The sequence below is a fragment of the Mauremys reevesii genome, linkage group 2, assembly GCF_016161935.1.
Source record: "Mauremys reevesii isolate NIE-2019 linkage group 2, ASM1616193v1, whole genome shotgun sequence".
Classification (NCBI taxonomy): domain Eukaryota; kingdom Metazoa; phylum Chordata; order Testudines; family Geoemydidae; genus Mauremys; species Mauremys reevesii.
This window is the reverse complement of record NC_052624.1, coordinates 6,638,672-6,659,697: the sequence shown is the minus strand read 5'-3', so window position 1 is coordinate 6,659,697 and position 21,026 is coordinate 6,638,672. Positions and strand designations below refer to the sequence as shown.

At 44.6% G+C, this 21,026-nt stretch overlaps 1 protein-coding gene across 4 annotated transcripts in view; it reads right to left on the bottom strand.

Moving 5' to 3' along the window:
• The window catches only part of SNAP47 (synaptosome associated protein 47), a 34,358-nt gene extending 13,333 nt beyond the window's left edge, over nt 1-21,025 (bottom strand). The window contains exons 1-4 of one of the 4 annotated variants that reach the window (XM_039523310.1): nt 20,874-21,025; nt 16,932-17,047; nt 11,271-11,814; nt 3,084-3,568 (exon numbers count right to left, since the gene is read on the bottom strand). In XM_039523310.1, coding sequence (XP_039379244.1) covers nt 3,084-3,568; nt 11,271-11,814; nt 16,932-16,977 — 1,075 coding nt within the window. In that variant the 5' untranslated portion in view covers nt 16,978-17,047; nt 20,874-21,025. Of the gene's footprint in view, nt 1-3,083; nt 3,569-11,270; nt 11,815-12,539; nt 12,714-16,931; nt 17,048-20,873 lie in introns of those variants that run through there. The other 3 variants (XM_039523311.1, XM_039523313.1, XM_039523312.1) reach the window with 3 other exon arrangements.
• Nucleotide 21,026: the final 1 nt, after the last annotated feature.

Below are 21,026 nucleotides of genomic sequence, written 5' to 3'. Positions count from 1 at the left end.
AACTTCCTCTTGTATCCTCTGAGCCACTAAGTATCAAACACTATTTTTCTTTTAAAATACTGTTTGTAGTAAATTACTCCTGCAATCTTGTTTAAAGGAACATGGGAAAAAACTTCTGCCTATGGTTAGACAAGATTCTTTGGGTCTCTTACCAATTGAGTGCCATTTAAAACTAGTTAATTCATTAGAATATTCATATTCAGTATTCATTCACCAGTTAATTCACTGGGAAATATACTCTGCCCTGTTTATCTTGATGAAAAGAGAAATAGGAAAGGACATGATAAAAGGTACATGAAATAATGAATGGACTACAGGAGGAGATTGGGCATATTTTATTTACTTAATAAAAAGGAGATTAAATTAAATTGAAAGGCAGCAACATTTAAAGATGATAAACGGAAATATGTTTTCTTCACCCAAACAATTGGCCCAGGGAACTCATTGCCACAAGCTATCACTGAGGTCAAGAGCTTAGCAGGCCTCAAAAAAGTATTGGACATTTATATGGATAACAAGAGAACCCAGTTATAATAGTAAGGATTACAAATTCAGGAGTTTTGGAAGGGATGTAAAACTCTCATGCTGCAGGACATAAGCCAACCTCTAACTACTGGGGGACACTTTCCTTGCGGGCAGGCTACCCCATAACTGTGCACTGTTGGATTTTTTGTACATTTCTCTGAAGTAGCTTATTACTGGCCAGATAGTCTGTGGGTCTGATGAAGTCCAGCAAAACCTATCTTACACTAAGGCACAAGAACTAGATAATTGTAGGCTGTCGAACACTCTGTATGGGTTTGTCCAATGGGCTAAAGCTAGTAAGCAAATCTAGGCAATCAGACAATTTGTTTCAAGCAAACTATGAGATACAGAATGTTTCAGTGAGGGTTGTACTTGAACCCGAGTCAAAACTATGAGGGAAATATACATTCTGTATACATATATATGTACGAATGAATACGAAGCATGCATCATTTCTGACTCTTTCATCGGGGAATTATATTCAGGTGATATATTAAAATGGCAGTGTTCTGTCAAAACCATGGGAATGCCATGGGTTAGCATCTGCTGTTATAGAAAGTCTCAAATGTAAAGACAACTGTACAAAAGATTATCTGTGTCTTTTAGTTCATGAATCAGAATTCAGCATCTGGGAAAAAAAAATTTTTTCCTTTAGAAAAAATTCCATGTTTCCACCAGAGCTATGGAAAAACCCCACAGGTTAAAATGCAGTCAGTGACTGCCATCTTGTGGCAACAATATGTCACTGACACTGGATCTACAGAATGAACAAACAGGGGAAAGAAGTTTTGGTGGAGTCACAGACGTCATGATTTCCACAACCTCCAGTTTCTTCTATTGGTGTTTCCAACTTAAACAGTAAAAATGCAGGTGGGGATAGGACAGCAACATCCTCAACTCACTGACTCAGCTGCAAACAGAGCAGAGCAGTGAGAAACAAAGCAAAATAAGGCTTTATAACCAATTATTTTATGTAACAAGCATTAAGTCTATCAGGAACTGAACACCAATTTGCCTGGATAATTCAGTGCTTGGAAATCAGCAGGTTGTTTTTCCTCTAAGTTGTTGTGCTTACATTTTAGTGCCAAGTGCCTAAGAGTTATTTCCTTAAACATTAACAAGCTTTTCCAAGCCCCGGTCCTTGAAGACCGGTCAACAAGAGAACATTTTGTCCCTGCTGAAATCCAATTTTAGTTTGGTGCATAGAAAGCATGTTGGTTTCATCTATTCTTTTGCCATGTCAGCTTTCTATTGCTGTTCAGATTTTTAAATGCACTGGGAATATATCTTTTTAACTGGTTTGTTCCTCAGTCAACTGCCCATTAAAAAAATAAAATAAAATCCATCCATATGTCAGTACCAGTGTTGTCCTGCCACCTATCACCATGCTATCTGAGTGCCTTCCAGGTTAAAATGGCAATAGTGAAATCCCGACTGGACTTCAAGGAAACACTAGCTCTTCTCCCATTAGGGGTTATGGAAAACGGTGCTTGCAGATTTTTTTTTTTTTTTTTGAGGGGGTGAGGGAAGGAGAATAGTGATAGTGAATTTCATTCTGGTTGTGGTGGAAAGGTTTTTAATCTTGCAGCATATCCCTAAAATGGCCATACTACTCTCCTCTAGAGTAGTGGGTTCTCGTGCACAAATAATATGGTTCTAAAAACAAATTACCTGGTATGGGAGCTGGGAGTAATAGGACTCTGCTGCTTTTTGGTCTGCTGTAATTTTAATTATTATTAATAGCATGTCCGTTGAAGTTGGTGTTTAACACCTGGGTCATTTGAAATCATGCAGGGATGAAAGTTAGCAGTTTTAAACGGGCTGAGATTAACTCAATGACAGGTTCAGTTCAGAGCTACCTCTAGCTGTCATCAGCCACAAGGAAAAGAGCAACGACACACAACTCAAGCATTTGGGAGGTGGGAAGCAAAAGGGTGTGGATCTCAAAAGACCACTGTCAAAAGACAGGCACAAAATCCAATCGGGGCAAGAGAACAAAGAGCTACTTAAAATGGAGGCAGGAACCTGAAGGAAACTCAGATCTAAACTAATCATTTTCAAAAGCAATTAGTATGTTTGGGTAACTCAGCTTCTGAGTGCCCAACTTGAGAGAGTGCTCAGCACTTTCTGAAAGTCAGGCCCCTTTAAGATGTCTCAAGTTGGGCTCTTGCCAGGGGAGAGGGGGAGAAAGAGGGAGAGAATCAAGGTACTCAGTGACTGATCGCTTTTGAAAATGTAGGCCTCGTGATGTACAACCAAACCCAGGCAAAATTATATTTAAGCTGGTAGGTAAATGCTTATCCCATCTCTCCATCCCCACCCCTTGCTCTCAGATATAGGTACCTGTCACTAGTGATGCTAGCTAATATTGCTCTCTTACTGTCAAAGGTTACCTTTTATCATTTGTGTGGACTCATCATCATTAGATTATTAAGGCAAAGAGGAGGATTTTCACTGTAAAACCTCCATAGTTTTCTTCCAAATTTTGTGAAATGTTGAAGAACAGTTGCTACTAATGTACCGGCTTCGTGACTGATTGCTTCATTTCTGTCATTTACCTGCTTGCCAAATGGAATTGCCCAGATCTGCCTGAGGAGATTTCCTTGCACCGAAAAATCCCAATGCATCTTCCAAAAAGTGTATTTTCTTGCTAAACTGCATCTCCAAGACTGGGATTGCTTCTGGCATCTTTGCTGACAACAGCCTGTAAGAGGTGTCTGGCTTCCCAATAAACCTCTGACGGATGCTGACCTCGTATGGCGTATGAACTTTGATATCATCTACGTCTTTCACTTCGAACCGGTGAATGACCTGAGAATTGGAGTCACTGATTTCCAGGCCAGAAACCAGAAGTGTGAATTTTCCTGGCATGACATTAGAATTCGTTCCGTGGGTGATGATAACTGGAATTCTGATTATTACTCCTTCCTGGTTCTTTGACCCTGAAATCGTGGCTTCTTCCTTCGGCTTTGCTTCCAATGGCCCTTTCCAGAGTTTGCCACGGAATGGCCACCAAGAAGGCGATTCAAGTTCCGTCAACAACCTAATGGGGAAGAGATGATATAAAAAGAGTGAAGTCTAGCAGGAAGTCCCCACCATCCTCCTACCTCTGAACAAATTATCTTTCTTGATTAAGAAATAAACACTTGAAAACGAACTCTTCATTCCTCTAATCATTTAAAAATACCCACTTTGCACTTCTAAAGCATATCGCATCCAGAGATCTCAAAGCACTTTAGAAATAGTAGGGAGAAACCCCAGCACCCCACTTAAAGCAAGGGAAATAAGTGACTCATTCAAGCAAATCCAGGTCAGAGCTGGGAACCAAAACTCGGAATCAAGTCCCCTATTTTCACCATGAATGTGCACCAGATGTTCAAGTTTATTATTTGTTACCTGGGCACTGAGGACACACTGTGCTGTGTGCACAAATCTGGAACTTACTCATGGGGGAAATATGAGGGCTGATGTCCCTTGGGCATTTTCTGTCAGTGTCAGAAGCAATGCCACACAGAGGATTTTGGGAGCTAGGAGTAATATATGAACTGAGCCTCCTCCCCACCGCCCCAAAAAAATGACCACTAAGGAGAGGTCCAAAGGGGGTGCGGGAAGGTTGGAGAGCGAGCCCATCCCGCATTCACTCTGCTGAGGCCAGCCCAGCTCCCTGCTCTGGGTGTTGCAACCTGGTTCACAGGGTCACAGCACGACTCAGGGTCGCCAGACCAAACCTGAGTGGTACTGCGACCCTGTGAACCAGGCTGCGATGCCACTTGGTCTGGCGCCCTCTCTACTGGGGGCCCCATTGCATCCATCCCCCCACCCCTCAAGACCAAACTGAAAAGTCTACAGGTCAACTGAAAGCAGAATTGGCATCTTTACATGAAAACTGTTTTACTTTGGATGTTACCTAGTAGTAGACCAGGGATCAGCAACCTTCGGCACGCGGCCCGTCAGGGAAATCCACTGGCAGACCGGGCCAGTTTGTTTATGGGCAGCATCCGCAGGTTTGGCTGACTGCAGCTCCCACTGGCTGCAGTTCGCCATTCCAGGCCAATGGGGGCTGTGGGAAGTGGCGTGGGCTGAGGGAATGTGCTGGCCGCCACTTCCTGCAGCCCCCATTGGCCTGGAATGGCAAACCGCGGCCAGAGGGAGCTGTGATCAGCCAAACCTGCAGATGCTGCAGGTAAACAAACTGGCCCAGTCCGCCAATGGATTTCCCTGACGGGCCGCGTGCCAAAGGCTGCCGATCCCTGTAGCAGACGCTTAGTTATTAATGTGATTTTCACTTTCTAGCTTCATTAGAAATGGCCTTAGCAGATAAAGATAAAACAACTTAAAACAAACACCCTCACACAACAAATGCGAGAATAGAGTGTATTTACTTCTGTAAAAGCTCACTGAGAAATCTTGGCACAATAAGGCCCCTGTACGAGTTTTCATGGTTTATGGGCATTTGTTGGAAAAGTTTGGCTTAATCCTGTTTGCATTTTCCATGCTCTAGAAAGGTACTATCCAATGCAATGATGCATCACGTTGGCACGATTTTGCAAATAAGTAATTATATGAGTATTAAAGCTGTTCTACATGAGATTTTGAGACTTCAAGATCCTGTTTAGTTTGGCTGCAAACACAGAATTTAATCTCAAAAGGAAGCTATACCAAATACACTTTGTTCATGAGCCATCAAAGTTCTGTACAAGGTTCAAACAGGCCTGCTAAAAGAAATCCATCTACTTTGAAAAATAAAATTAAGGGAGGCCAAAAAGAAATCAATTTGGGAACAAGCCAGTGAATTTATAATAGAGGAAAGCAGAATAAAGAGCCTAGTCCCAACTACTATATGAATATCAGTAATATCTTGCATTATTCATGCAAGAGGAGTAATGGCTCTGGAGCGGACTACTGAGATCCTGTACTATTCCTAAAAACAAGAGGTTCAGAGTGATGGAGCAGAAACGTTTAAAAGAGAATTTTAAAGTGTCACATTATTGCTGCTTTAGCCATGAAGATCAATTGTAGTTTTCGGGCATGGAGAAACTCTGAAAACCACACCCTGTAAGCATGCACCATCTTCGCAGGCGAAGGCAGCATTATGGAGCATGAACACCCTGGAGCAGCCGTTCTCAACCTATGGCCCAATCAGCACAGAGCTGCAGTCCACGTGACATCTTCAGGGCCCTATAGTATGCAGCCCACAATGGTAAATAGGTTGAGAACCACTACCCTAGAGTCAGTTGACCATGAGAAATTTAAAACAAATCTTTTAAAGCATTAAAAGTAACTAACTAGAAACATGGGAACCAATTTACATGGTCTGGTTTCTATACAAAGCACACTATGATAGTGTTCTCCACTTCGTTTTTACTGAGGTTTATCCTTCTCTCATCCACTTCGTTACCCACCATGAGGCAGTGACATTTTGGTTGTGTTATCAGTCAGACTGATGACAAGATTTTGCAATTGCACAGACCCCTGAATGATCTTGCCAACTGTCCTTGGCTTCCATGAAGCTCACAGGTTGTGCATCAAATAGCAGGATCAGGGTCTTTGGTTGTAAACTCCCAAGGGCAGGGAACTTGTGTCATGTGTATCTAAATCATCTTGCACACCGATGACATTATATCAACAGATTTATAAAACCGGGTAAGTCTGTTTTTGTCTTAAGATTCAGTCACACCAGACTCAATTTTGCTCATTGACACATCCATGCAATTCCAATGGAAGGCAACTGGAGGTGAGCTTACACACATGAGAGATGGGTTCGGCGCACTGTATATTAAGGTACACAGTGCATTTAACATGATCCAAAACACTCCACAAGATAAGGCTATGCTGAGTTTTGAGCATTTAAAGATGTCAGTGTAATATAAAAGGTTACACTTTTTGTATGTAATATTTAAATTTGTTTCTTAAATAAGGGGAAAATAGATTAAAACACTGATCTCGACTGATTTCACAGTGTACTTCTACCATCCCTAGCATGCACAAAAGTTTTTTCCACAAATCAGGTATGTTACACATCTTTAAAGGGTTTGTTATTAGTATCAATTCCTTTGTCTTGACCCATAGTTGAAGTAGCAAAAGACACAAGATTAACAGCCAATTTATAATGGACAGACCCCATTCACACAGCCTGGCTTGACCAGTGTCCACTGTATTTCCCAATCCCTTTGTGTGCCATAGTAGGGACTCAGACACAGATTCTCCTGCCTCTCAATTTAGGCATGTGTTTGAGGTTTTGGCAAGGCAAGGGTGCACTGCAACCATGCCTGCCCTCAGCCTCTCCCTCTGGAATTTGTTTCTGTTGGGCCCCATCCACTTGAGAAGCTTCCCAAATGCAAAGATTTCCTTCCTCCTGCCTTGAAGAGAGAGTTTTATCTTTTACAAGCATAGCAGGAACAGCATCTTTCAGTGGAGTGCTTTGGATTGGAAAAATCCCCTCGGACACCCCACTCTCTGTTCCCAAAAGGTCAGCTGGGAGGATTCTCCCCTCCAGGAGATCTGACCCCCGTTTTCCCTTAAAGTCTGATCCACGGGTGAGGGGTCTGGCATTTCAGATGCAGATCCTTCGCCCTCCTCCTGGGGAAAAGCCTCCCTACAAAAGGTGGGCAGACCCTCCTGTTCCCCCTCACTTTCCGTCTGGACTTCCTCTCTGGGGCAGACGGAAAGTGAGGTGACCCTGATCCAGTCGTGGGCTCACAGCTACCAGCTACGACAGACCCTTCACTGGCCAGCAAAATCTCTCCCCGCCCCCCTTTCACTCAGGCTGGGCTTGCTTCCAGCTACAGAGCCCTTGGAGTCTGTTCCCACTGCAGCCGTCGTTAGGACCCCAACTTCCACCTCTGGGATACATGTCTCTGTGCACCCCCAGGTAGGACCTGTCCCCTGCTGACCAGCAACTTTCTGGCAGTCAGCAGCTGGGAAGGCCTCCCTGTTACAAAGTGGAACATCCCCCTCCCCCAGGGCGATGATCACAGGCAGGAGCTGGCTCTATCAGGCCTTCCCCCAGGGACCTGCCTTGAGCCCGGGGCTACAGGAGCTGGTTCCGACCATCCCTGCGAGTAACTTTAGATCACAAGGTATCACAAGACAGAAAGCTGTAACAAACAAGTCTGGTGAAACTGCTGTTGCCTGTTATTGCTAGCTCTGGATATTTTAGGATGAGAACATCAGCGGATGTTCCATTGCAAGAATGGCATGATAGCCAATTGGCACATAGTGTAATAAGCTTGAGGTAAATGAAATAGCCTATGGGAAGAAAGCACCCCAACCCTATTAGCATGAGGAAGCTAGGTTTTGGACAGAGAAGGCTGGACACCCTTATGAATATTCATGGAGGCCATAAAACCCTATAACAGGGCTAACCATGGCCTACGCCATCGCAATCTTCTTGGCAAGCCAGATATAGGAGCACTCATGGATCACCTGTCCTAGGTCTCCGCAACAGATGGAGAGAGTATACAGCTACTCAGATGCTGGATATCTTGACTGTCCTGTATTACCTCTACCTACTTTGCTAGGTTGGAGAATCTGTGATTTTGCTAATTGTGCTAATAAAAACATTACAAGGTTAAGGGCCTTTCCTAAGTGTAAGTGTCTCTCCTGCAGGGCTTTGGAGTGGAGCCTGGAGCTAGGGCGCGGAGCAGCTCCGGAGCAGTGGAGTTGCAGGTTTTTGCCTGGAGCTGGAGCGGAGCCGGAGCACAGCTCCAAAGCCCGGCTCTCCTGTGCTAATAATTCTGGGTCTGATTCGGCGGCAAAACTCTGCCAAACTTCAGAATGTTAATTTGGGAATTCTACCCAGGCTTCGAAGAGAAACTCTGCCTCAACCCTAACTATAAAACATTTGCTACTGCAAACTAGTGCAGGCAGGAAAAGCTGGTATAATACTTTGTGGTCCTCTGGGATATCTAATTGTAAGATCATGACAAAAATATACAAGCTAACATTTGGCAGGTAATTAACAAGGTTCTACAAAGCCATGCTTCCTAAGCCTTTATAGAAAAGAAATCATACTACACAAATATCAACCAGCCAGGAGCGCAAGGGCAGTAAATAACTCCCAAGTATACAAATATACCCAAGACTGTATTATACTGCTGGAAGCCAAACGCTTCATGCACAGTCACAAGGAATTATCTTCTACCCAGGGTAATTTATTCTATTGCCATTCTATCGATTTCAGGTTGTAATCAGGCATCTATTATTGTGGTACATAATGGAGAGTCATTTGCTATCCTTTTATTTATTTATTTTTAAATGCAATGAAGTCACTAGCTGAAGAGTTTAATGTGACTACTTCCCTGATCTATGCTAATTAAAGTAGGACTTTGGCACAATAGTTACAATAAAGTAAATTGATCAGTGTTCAAGTGCTATGAATTTGTTTTTCTCCCCCCTGTACAGCAGATGTGACTTCAGCTTAAGAAGAGAAAGGTGCCACCATCAGCTGTTTGAAAAATAAATTAAAAATCCAAACAAGTAAAGTGCAAAGTCAAAACACCTCATTAAGCTAATGATTTCAGGGTACAGTTTTAAGCCATTTGCATGTCAGTTAATCCATAGCTGCAGTAGATAAATAGAATCTCAATTAGCATTTGTTCAATGTCTTCCTTTATTCTACCCATCTAACTTTCTTCAGTTTCACGAAGACAAACAATACTTCCCCATGCATCTTAATCTACAACAAATGTCTCTTCCAAAAAAACAATGAATATTGACTTTCTGAATCATTGTTTATTGTCAGAGAACTTTAAAAGTTGCTACTGAAGTTTTCAGTCTCCTTGGCTTTTCATTAAAGGGTGTAGAAAATATAATCAGAATCATTGTAAAATCAACACCACTTGCTCACAGATGTTATACCCACTGGAAAATAGAAACTTCTTTCAAAAGAAATTAGTATGAACTTCATTATATCTGTCCCAGATCCCAGAAGCAACCTTTCAGCTGCATATCTCTAACATATCTCTATATTACAATATATTTAGCTCTACGAGTCTACTTTATGCCACTGCTGGATTCTACTTGCAGCATCCAAACTCTTACAAAACAGATTACATTTGCCTTCCGTCTCAGTAATTGTTAAAAGCCTTATAGAGACAAAATGTTCAAATTTAGGTGCTGAGCTCCCGCTCCTCTCACTGACTTCAATGTGAGATGTGGAAACTCAGCATCTCTGAAAAACAGGCCACTTATTTTAGGGGCCTAAATACAGATTTAGGTGTATAACTCATATGAAAGGTTTGTCTTAAATGTCCTAAGAGGAAGCACATGCAGCCTGGGATCTTTAAAAAAATCAACATAGGTTTTCTGTTCCTTATAAGAAAAGTACTTTCTGCAGATAGAGTTTAGCTGACATTTTGATCAATGTGGCACAAGACAAAACAGAACCCAGCAGCTCATGCTTCCACAGCTGTACTGATTCTGCTGGCATCTAATAGTAGGGAGCATATGTAATGAAAAGCAAGTGGTTGCACAATTTGAAAACATGTAGAACACAGAGGTACCATTTCTACAGTCATTTCCCCAACTACTGCTGCACTAAGGCCAAAATTCCCCCATCCAAAATTGCAGGCTGCATGCTCAACACCTGTGCAGGGAGGGGAAAGGACACCTCCCCTCCTTAGCTGCCCAGCCCTCACATGTGCCCTCTGCAGTGAAAAGATCCATCTAGCAATGGATTTTCCATCTCTGCCCCATACACTAGAGATGGGCAAACTACAGCCCGTGGGACCATCCTGCCCAGCCCCTGAGCACCTGGCCTGGGAGACTAGCCCCCGGCCCCTACCCTGCTGTCTCCCTTCCCCTGCAGCCTCAGCTCCCCGCACCTCCAGCGCTCTGGCCCACCACTCCTGCCAGGCAGTGTGTCACCGTGGCTGGCTCAAGCCGGGACACGCGGCTGTGAGTTCCTGCTGCCCTGAGCAGCATAGTAAGGGGACAGGGTGGGTTGGATAAGGGGCAGGAGGTCCAGGGGTGCAGTCGGGGGGTGGAGGTTCTGGGGGGTGGTGATCAGGAGGGGGCATGGGGTTGGATAGGCATCGTAGTCCCGGGGGACCTGTCAGGGGGCGGAGGTGTGGATAGGGGTTGGGGCAGTCAGGGGACGGGGTGTTGGATAGGGGGTGGGGTCCTGGGGAGGCGGTTAGGGATGAAGGGTCCCGGGAGGAGGTGGTCAGGGGACAAGGGGCAGGGAGGGTTGGATGGGTCGGGGGTTCTGAGGGGGGCAGTCAAGGGGCGGGAAGTGGAAGGGGCAGATAGGTGGCAGGGGCTAGGCTGTTTGGGGGGCACAGACTTCCCTACCATGTCCTCCATACAGTTTCACAACCCGGGTGTGGCCCTCGGGCCAAACAGTTTGCTCACCCCTGCCGTACACACTAGAGCACGGGGGGAGAGCTGAGCTCAGTGCAAGGGTTACGCAGCTCCGGAACAGACCCCTCCCTTATAGGGTAAAACCACAGCAGGGGTTCTTCACGTGCACGGAGGAGGGGGTAAAATTCACCCCAAGTGAAAATTAGTTTGGTATGTTCTCATCCTAGCCCTAGGAGAGGATTATCGACATCACAAGATCACCAGGCCATCTGACATACTCAGCCCTCCCTAATTAACACAAAACTGGACGAATAAAAGCATTGCAACTCGAAAAAAGGTGTATGGAAGGGAGTCACATGAGTACTGAATATGAAAATCTAAGGTTTCTGACATATACAATATGAACTATCAATTACTGTTCAGCTCCAGTTATGCTACTGTACCTGTCTGCCACATCCATTTCAGAGTCAATCTTGTTCAGTCCTTTCATGATGTTATCAAACTGTTCACCCTGATAGTGGAGCACCTTTGTTGTATCCTCCATACGTTTCTGGGATGCAGCCAGTAAACCAGTCAGTTCTTTCCCTTTCGTCATTTGCAGAGAATCTGCCTGAGCGCCAGCCCCTGGGCACGACAGCAGCTGCTCCCTCCAGAAGTGCTCGAGGATGTTGAAGACCACGTTTCTATTGGGCTGGAGGGAACTGAACCAGTGCTTGGTGGTCTTCTCCAGAATTGTAAGGGAGCTGAATATTAAACTGGAGGACTCCTTCTTGATCTCACTGATGCTGGAAAGATGGAAGCTGACCAGAAGCTCTCTGGTCTTGTCAGCTGTAAACCTGACCGCAATAGGAGTCAGTGAGAGTCTGCCAGAGACCCATCGTTTCTCAGTGTCTAAGTAATAGGAACAGGGCCACGCATGGATACATACGTCTGCATTCATTAGCTCGCTGTTCGGCTCCTCTTCTACACTGATGACAGACCTGTCACCTTCAAAGTGAGAAAAAGAAAACAAGTAAACAAGGCAGAAAAATACATCTGAGGTGATTCTTGTAAATTAGGATGCACAGATTAAGGATGCCCCCATGGGCACCATACTGGTGGGTAACTGATCTCAGGCACCAGCCATCTTTCAATGTTGCCACTAGGTCATCTCAGGTATGCAGGTAACCAGGGTTTGGCTGTTGTGAACTTTAGGGGGTAGAATTGGCCACCTCTTCTGATCCATCTCCAATTTCACCTTGAAAAGATTCCTCTTTTCAAAAAAAAGGTCTTTTATTATTGTTTCCTCTGACAGCAACTCCAGCCTTCCCCAGCCTCTCCTCCCCATTCCCAAATGATCACATTTCACTGAAATACTTTTATATTGTGTATTTATTATATTTGAATCATTAGTATATGGTTGTATTTTGATCATCTGTAGTGCTGTGGTGGTGCTTTATAAATAAAATACTTTTATATGCATGCTTTATTCAGCATTTTTTTTTTTAAATGTACCAAAATAGAGTATAGTTAGTGAAAAATTCCATCTTTGTATAAACGGCCCAGGCTTTCATTTCCATACACATCAATTAATAAATTATTGTAAACAACACATAAGGCATTAGCTGCCTATTCACCAAGTCTTAAAGTGGTGCCCAAGGGCATTCAAAGGTTAAGAGAAGCAGAAATGATTTCTATTACACTAAGCACAAGAGACAACTTGTTTGATTTACCAAAAGATACCAACGCAGCCCCCTAAACATTATAGAATTCTTCACCGTTTAGCATGAACATTGTATAGCTCTTTAAAAAACTTCTTTGGTCAAACATAAGCAAATGGCCCTACAGCCTGCTCCTACCACAATACACATGTGCTGCATAGGATCCAAACTCACGCCATGCCTGGAGTTTCCTTTATTGTTGACTTAAACATTCCGAGCTCAACTGTTCCTATGGTGACCCCTATGTCCCTAGTTCCCTTAGCCCAGAGGTGAGCAAACTACAGCCAGTAGGTCACATCCGGCCCACCAGCTGATTTAATCCAGCCCTTGAGCTCCTGCTGGGAAGTGGGGTCTGGGGCTTGCCCCGCTCCGCGCAGCTCCTGGAAGCAGCAGCATGCCCCCCCACACCAGCGCCTACGTTTAAGGGCAGCCAGGGGGCTCCGTGCGCTGCCCCTGCCCCAAGTGCTGCCCCTGCAGCTTCCCTTGGCCGGAACTGCAGCCAATGGGAGCTGCAGGGGCGGTGCCTGTGGGCTGGGCAGCGTGCAGAGCCGCCTGACTGCGCTTCCACATAGGAGCCAGAGGGGGGACATGCCGCTGCTTCTGCGAGCTGCTTGAGGTAAGCGCCACCAAGAGCCTGCATCCCTGAACCCCTCCTGTGCCCCAACCCCCTGCCCCAGCCCTTGTCCCCCTCCCACCCTCCGAATCCCAGGATTAAATCATATCCCTGATTAAATCATATCCCTGAAAAATGGTTTGTTCATGTCAAAAACTCAAAGATGGAATCGTAACTTTAGTGCACACGTGTTTGGTGGAAAAGGAGAGAGGGAGACAAGAACACAGCTTCCAGAAATACACTCGGACCAGTTCCTGCTCTGGTAGTCCTCTGCTTCTTTCTTTTGTCCTGTAACCAACCTCGTTCCTCTAAATTCGTTTCATTCCCCCAGAATTTTAATGCTCAAATTGTATGAGTTTGTACAGTCAACAAGTTATATAACAGCGACATTGTGTTCCTTACTTATATTACATCTTGTGAGCAGGCACTGAATAATAGTGATTTAAATGATCATGGATTAATTATCTTATTGAAGTCTTTGATGAATCATAACAAAAATTACAGATCCTCAGTGTTGCAACACAGGCTTAAGGTACTATGGTACTTTATTTGCTGTAATTAATGAAAGGGTAGGTTATTTACACCGTGTGGCCTCCAAAGTCAGATTAATCTAGACAGCAATTTATGCTGTGACACTAATGACTAGTGTGGTTTCAACTGTGATCTGCTTCCCCTTGTGAGAATTTTCAGGAATTCTAATACAAGACAAAAACTTAACAATCTTCTTGCTTTGAATGGTTTCAGAGTAGCAGCCGTGTTAGTCTGTATCCGCAAAAAGAACAGGAGTACTTGTGGCACCTTAAAGACTAACGAATTTATTTTAGCATGAGCTTTCGTGAGCTACATCCGAAGAAGTGAGCTGTAGCTCACGAAAGCTCATGCTAAAATAAATTTGTTAGTCTTTAAGGTGCCACAAGTACTCCTGTTCTTCTTGCTTTGAATGTCATCAGTCTGATTCTCCTTTGGCCCGCATGCTACAACTAGTCACCAGATCTTGTATATCTAAGCACATACATTCATATACACCCCTGGCACCGACATTCCTACCTGTGGATCTAACCTTGGTTACTCACACTACTAATCACATTTGTATCCACGGGCCTATTTGCATAAAGACTACTCACACAGGGCCAGAATCTGACACACTCAACTTCAGTACCTTACTCCACAGGTAGCCGCACTGAAAACAATGTGAGTAAGGGCACCAGAATCTAGCCCACAGCAGATGTTTGCAAGATGAATTGTAACTGTTTGTCCTAGCAGGATTACCATCCTACACACACATTACGGTACATTATCTCCTTTACAACAAATTCAAGTCAGCTACTTTTTGGGCTGAGGCCAAAATAAACAAGGAAATCCAGTAAATCTAGATAGGCTAACACTATCAGATTTTTTTGATAAAATGTTTTTTTGAGGAAAAAACCTATCTAAAAATAGTTTTAGTTAAGGTACATTATAGCTCAAAGATATCTCATCATGGAATAGGGATTATACATTCTAATTCTATAGTATGAGACAATATATTCATGTAATGTTTAAGAAAAGTTTTGTAAATGAGTTCCAATAGTTCATGTATTAGGGACCCAATTTTATGAAGTTCCGGGGGCTTCTGTACAGATTATTTAGGTTAATCTTTCTATCTACCCAATGAGACTCAGTGCTCAGTCTAGAAGATACCGTCAGAGATGCTTAGTTTTGCAGTTCTCAAACTGTGGATTTGTGTCTCTGGAGATAACATGCTTGTTAACAGCAAAAATGTTTTAAAATAAATAAATATACAGAGGTGAGAAATAACAGACCACAGTCCTATTAAAATAGCAAGGAGTCCGGTGGCACCTAAAAGACTAACAGATTTATTTGGGCATAAGCTTTTGTGGGTAAAAAACCTCACTTCTTCAGAAGCAGCAGCCCTATAGTTCCTCTGCAAATTTGTGTACACAGAGTCAATCCCTTACCTCTCTCTAAAAGTGCAAAGTTTCAAAAAGTTCAATGAATAGAAGATTGGAGGGGGTGGAATAGATCTGGACAAGGAGAAGAAGTCTGGAGATAAATGTCAGAAGGGAGGGACAGGCAGTAGAAACAAAAGTGAAACTGTTCGAGCAGCATATTCCAAAATGCATTTTTATGTAGAAATCCATGATTAAATCGAGTCTTCCTGACCACTAAATCCACCCTGGTTAGCCAACAGACCAATCACAAGGCTGAGAACTAGGAGCAATGAGTTCTAGCTAGCGATGCCATCGATTTGCTGTGTGACATGAATAAGTTGCTAAAACATTTAGCTTCTATTTCTCCACCTATAAATTGGTGATATTTCTCTACTTCACAAGAGTACTGTGAGGCTCAGAAAGAATTATCTCAAGAATTTTTTTTACTTACTATTGTTATATCTAATATATTACATTTATACCTGAAAGGTTTGAAGAGGAAAAAAACCCCAACTTATTTATCTGTTTTTCTAGTTTGTTTACTTTGGGCATGACACTACTTTGTGCTTAGTCAATTGTATTGTTTCCTATGTGTAGGCAGTCATTTTCTTTTGTTTGTGCGGGTCTTTCACACAGAAAGATGGATGAGAAATATTTTTAAAGAACAGTGAAGTGTGACTGTAAAACAACAAAAATTAGCAGGGATACTCCAGAGCAGGTGCAGCACCTAATACTAAGGGTTTTGCCAGCACAGTTAAACCAGCAAAACCCTACTGATAAATAGAAGTATTTATACTGGTATAGATTAAGTTGATTTGGCTAACAGACACAAGGTATGCTAGTATAAGCACAGTTATAACATTATAATTATGTCCACAGCAGGGCTTATACCGCTATAACTTATGTTGGTTCCCTTAAGTTGTTTTTGTTTTTTTTAACTAATAACCCAATCCTGACTGGTATAACTTTTTAGTGTAAACCAGATCTAACTTTTTGAAACTGACTAGATTTCAAATTGACTGTATACATTTAGATACAGTTTGAACAACAATTTAAAGACCAATAAGTGTTTTTACCCTCTCTATTACTATTTATTTAAATGACTGAGACTATTTACCATTCTGGCATTCACCTGTAAGTACTTATTTTAAAAAAATAAAACAAATAAAATAGTTACACAGTACTTAGCTTCTGCCTCAAGAAACATTAACAATCATATCAGAGAGACAAGGTAGGTGAAGTAATATCTTTTAGAGGACCAAAGTCTAGAAGATATAACAATATTAATAAAATATAATCTCAGCCACCTTGTCTATCACAAATATTAATACACTTCTCACAACACCTCCGTTAAGTAAGGGGATATCAGTCCCATTTTACAGATGAGGAAATTGAGGTACAGAACCATTAAGAGACTTGCCCAAGATCACATAGGAAGTTTGTGGCAGAGCCTGAAAAATAACCAAGGTTTTCCAACTCCCAGCCCTGTGCCCTACCTACTGGAACAAGATGTTTCTCAGTTGTTAGCCCCTGTTAGTAATAATACATCCTCCTACTGTTTGGTATGGCCATTCTTCGCATTCTGTCTATAGGAACGTAAGGACAGTTTTGAATAAAACAACTGATACTAAACTTTTGCCAGATCTCAGACTGGATATGAACCATTTCTAGGGTTTGGGAAAAAGTCCATAAGATCATCCTTCCTCTCACTGTAAACATCCAATAGCTTCCCATTCAAACAACATTTTCTCCCAGATCCTAAACATAATTAAACTAAAATCTCTGATGCAACCTTAACTATGGTCTTTCAACCGTGTCACCATAATTGGAATAATAAATATTATATATCAAGTTATTTACCTCTGTCTGCAGATTCAGGATTCTCAGGCAGCCTCAGGGTTGCCATCTTTGTAAGTTTTTCCTTTGTATTCAAGACAGCCGGTTAGTTTTTGTTTGTTTGTTTTCTCTTTCTATTTCTTAATGCCCAAAGCAAAAAAAAATTAACTGTGGAAAGGGCAAAATCCTACTACACCTGATACCAAAAAGAAAAAGTCTAATGGTAAATTTTTACTAGTATCTTTATTCTTTAACTCTTGGCAGAAGGCAGACACCTGACGGAACTCCTCTCTCTCCAGTAGAAGAAAACAATCAGCTACCGGGGATTTACATATGCTTTGTATTCTTGGGTCACATGACTTTTGACTCACTGAAGGCTATACATTCTTTATCTTGCTAGTCAGTTTCTCTCTGTCTCTGAGGACAGAATGCACAAGCAAGGATCTATTACTAATTGTGACTTCGGAAACTGTAATTGTCCATAGCTATTGCATATGCATTTTCCCTATGATATGCTTAATCATCATCATCTTTCTATAGCAGGCTTTTTTGTCTCAGATCTCAACGTACTTTAGAAATTTAAATGATATATAAACTAGTCAGTCAGGAATCATTTAATTGAACAATGAAGCCACCAACCGCACAGAATGTGGCAACTATTTAATAGCACGCAATACTACATAACAGTTGAAGTCAAGACGTCAAGCAGCATGATTAGCATAGGAGGACAGACCTGCCTTCCCCCGCCCCCCCCGCCAAAAAAAAGAGCAGGGGATGAATGCTGGAGGGGAAGGAATTAAACATATTTAAACATACAGTTCCAGCCATAAACTGTTTACAGTGGCTATGCCAGTGGTGAGCTGTGATTACTTCTCCTTAGTTAAGAACCACCCAGATACTCCATCTGGTAGGACCAGAAGCAGCCAAAACAGAGCCCAGCCAGGGCCACCCTTGTCCTGGCACTCCCCTACACTCAGAACTGTGCAGCAGAGACAAACCGCTCCCCAGTACGTCCCTCCATCCCTCCCGCGCACACACACACTACACACACTCTCCCTTGGAGGGAGGGGCTAAGACCCAAGCAGTGCTTGCCCTCCCCCAACCATGTGGGTTGCAGAGAGGACTCAGGAGCCGGCCAGAGACTCCACATGGTACAAAGAGAAGCAGCCAAATCAGGGACATTTGGACATTCCTGTCAAAACCATTGACTATTCTGACTTACTCTGCCCTGTGCACAGGGGCTATTTGCTTCACCCTCTTCTTCCCTCACAGGCCTGGTCTACACTATGAAAAATGTCACACCCTGTGCAATGTAGTTAAGCCAACCTAAGTCCCTGTGCCGATACTGTTAGGTCAAGGGTGGGTAACCTATGGCCCATGGGCCAGACTGGGCCCATTGGTTAATTTCATCTGGCCCACGGCGCCCTCCCCCGCAGGGCAGGAGCCACGAGCGCCAGTTTGCCCTGCTGCGGGGGAAAGCCCCGAGCCCCCCGGGGCGAGTGAGTGGCTTGTGATTGATTTTTACTGTGGGTCAATGGCCCATGACAGAAAATAGGTTCCCCCGCACCCTGGTGTTAGGTCAACAGAAGAATTCTTCCATTGACCTAACTACCCTCTCTCCGAGAGGTGGATTTACTACAGACCTTCCATCGCTGTAGTACATGTTCACATTGCAGCACTACAGCTGTGGCGTTTCTAGTGTAGACAAATCCTGTCGCTTCACTCAGCTTCATTCCATTCCTGCCCTTCCTACCCTCTTCTCCCCTGTTCCCTTCCCCTATAGCTTATCCCCTCCTAATTAAACCCACTCCACCTCCCAAAAGCATGGAATATAGATCCCTTTCCTCATCCTGTCTCTGTGGTCTCATTGTTTCCTTGTACTACTCCATCTAGCTATATCAATCTGTTGTCTTATACTTGAAGTGTAAGCTCTTTGGGGCAAGGCCTGCCGTTCTGCTCTGTGTCTGTACAGCACCCAGCACAGCGGGGTCCTAGTCCATACTATAATACAAATAATAAATGATAATAAAAATTATTTTACCACCACCTCCCTTACCTCTATCACTGCCCACTTTTATCTCCATCACCAGTTATGTCTTGTCTTTTAGACTGTAAGCAATCTGAGGCAGGGCCTGTCGTTTACTATGTGTTTGTACATCAGCCGATGCAACAGGGCCCTAACCCATTTGGCCTCTAGGCACTACAGCAATTTAAATGCAAACAACAACAATTGGTACAAATTAAATCATCATATGAAGATGAAAGAGACCTATTATTTCATCCTATCTCCCAGAGTCCAGCTGTGATTGTTTCTCACACTGTATTTGCTAGTGTCTTGTCACTCTAGTTTTAAATACCCCAAGCAATGGTACTTCCGCTTTTACTCAGGGAGAATATTCCACAGCCGGACACATCCCACTGTTAGGAACCTTTGCTTAGATTTAGAATACATTTTTGTTTTGTTTTTCCTCCTGCCTCTTTTAATTTCAATACTCCTAGTTATATTCCTGAGTATCAAACTAAATTCCACTCCACCCTCATGTTTTAACCCTTTAAATATCTGTACATCAGCATGTCTCTCCCCAATCCTTTAATCACCACTTAATCAAGTCACATCTTTCACCCTTTCAATCTTTCCTGGCCCCACAATTAGTTTTGTTGTTCTTCTCTAAACTCCTACCAATGTGTCAATATTTTTCTAGGATTGTAGCACCCAGAACTGAATGAGATATTCTAGATGTAGTTGCACAAGACCTGTGTGTGATCCAGGGGGTAGGATACCGGACTGGGAACCAAGAGACTTTGGCTCTATTTCTGGCTCTGCCACCAATATTACTGTGTAGCCTTAGGCAGTTCCCTTAATCTCTCCCTGACTCAGTTTCTGCTGAGATGATGAGGAGATTCTTCCTCTTTTGTAAAATGCATTGAGATCATCACCTGAAAAGCATTATGTAAGTGACAAGTGTTTTTAGTTTTTCCCCAGTCTGTGACATCATGCTTCTACATATGCTGTTACATTACACATAGTTTAGCATCCACTGTCCAAGTGCCTTCCCCCGCCCTCCACAGCGTTAGAGCATCCCGCTCTTCTTTCCCTCATTGAATGTCTCTCTCAGGTATTCCCCCACCCCGCAAGAATAAGCTGCATTTTCCAAGATAACTGATCTTCAGTTGCCCACTCATATTTCAAACCTCTCTTGGTACCACTATTTCGCTTCTGGCTTCACTGATGTTTGAAGCTTCTGCCCACGTTAGTATCATGGACAGGCTAATCTGAAATGCCCTGTCACCCCACATCCAGCAGTGCTCCCCCCCACGCCTCGGGGGCCCTCCACAGCCCGCTGCTCCCCCCCCACAGCGGCCCCCACGCCTACGGGCCCCTCCGCACCCCGCTGCTCCCCCCCCCGCCGCGGCCCCCACGCCGACGGGCCCCGCCACACCCCGCTGCTCCCCGCAGCGGCCCCACGCCTACGGGCCTCCACACCCTGCTGCTCCCCCGCAGCGGCCCCCACGCCTACGGGCCTCCGCACCCCGCTGCTCCCCGCAGCGGCCCCCACGCCTACAGGCCCCTCCCCACCCCGCTTCCCCCCCGCAGCGGCCCCCACGCCTACGGGCCCCTCCACACCCCGCTGCTCCCCCCCCACAGCGGCCCCCACGCCTACGGGCCCCTCCGCACCCCGCTGCTCCCCCCCCCGCAGCGGCCCCCACGCCTACGGGCCTCCACACCCCGCTGCCCCGCAGCGGCCCCCACGCCTACGGGCCTCCACACCCCGCTGCCCCCGCAGCGGCCCCACGCCTACGGGCCCCTCCACACCCCGCTGCTCCCCCCCCACAGCGGCCCCCACGCCTACGGGCCCCTCCAGACCCCGCTGCCCCCCACCAGTGACCCCAGCAGGGATCTGTACGTTCCCTCCTTCCCCTCTGACAAAGCGGCCGTGGGGAGGGGGAGGGGCATGAACGACTCACCTCCCCCACGGAAAGGGGCCGGGGTTCACTCAGCGCCCACTACGCCGCCGCTGCTGCCCTCCGCGCCTGCGCCTGCCGCGAACTTCCATTGGCCGAGCCGCCCCCACCCTGTCCTCTCCGATTTCTCTCCCCCCGGGAGCGTGCGGCCCCGCG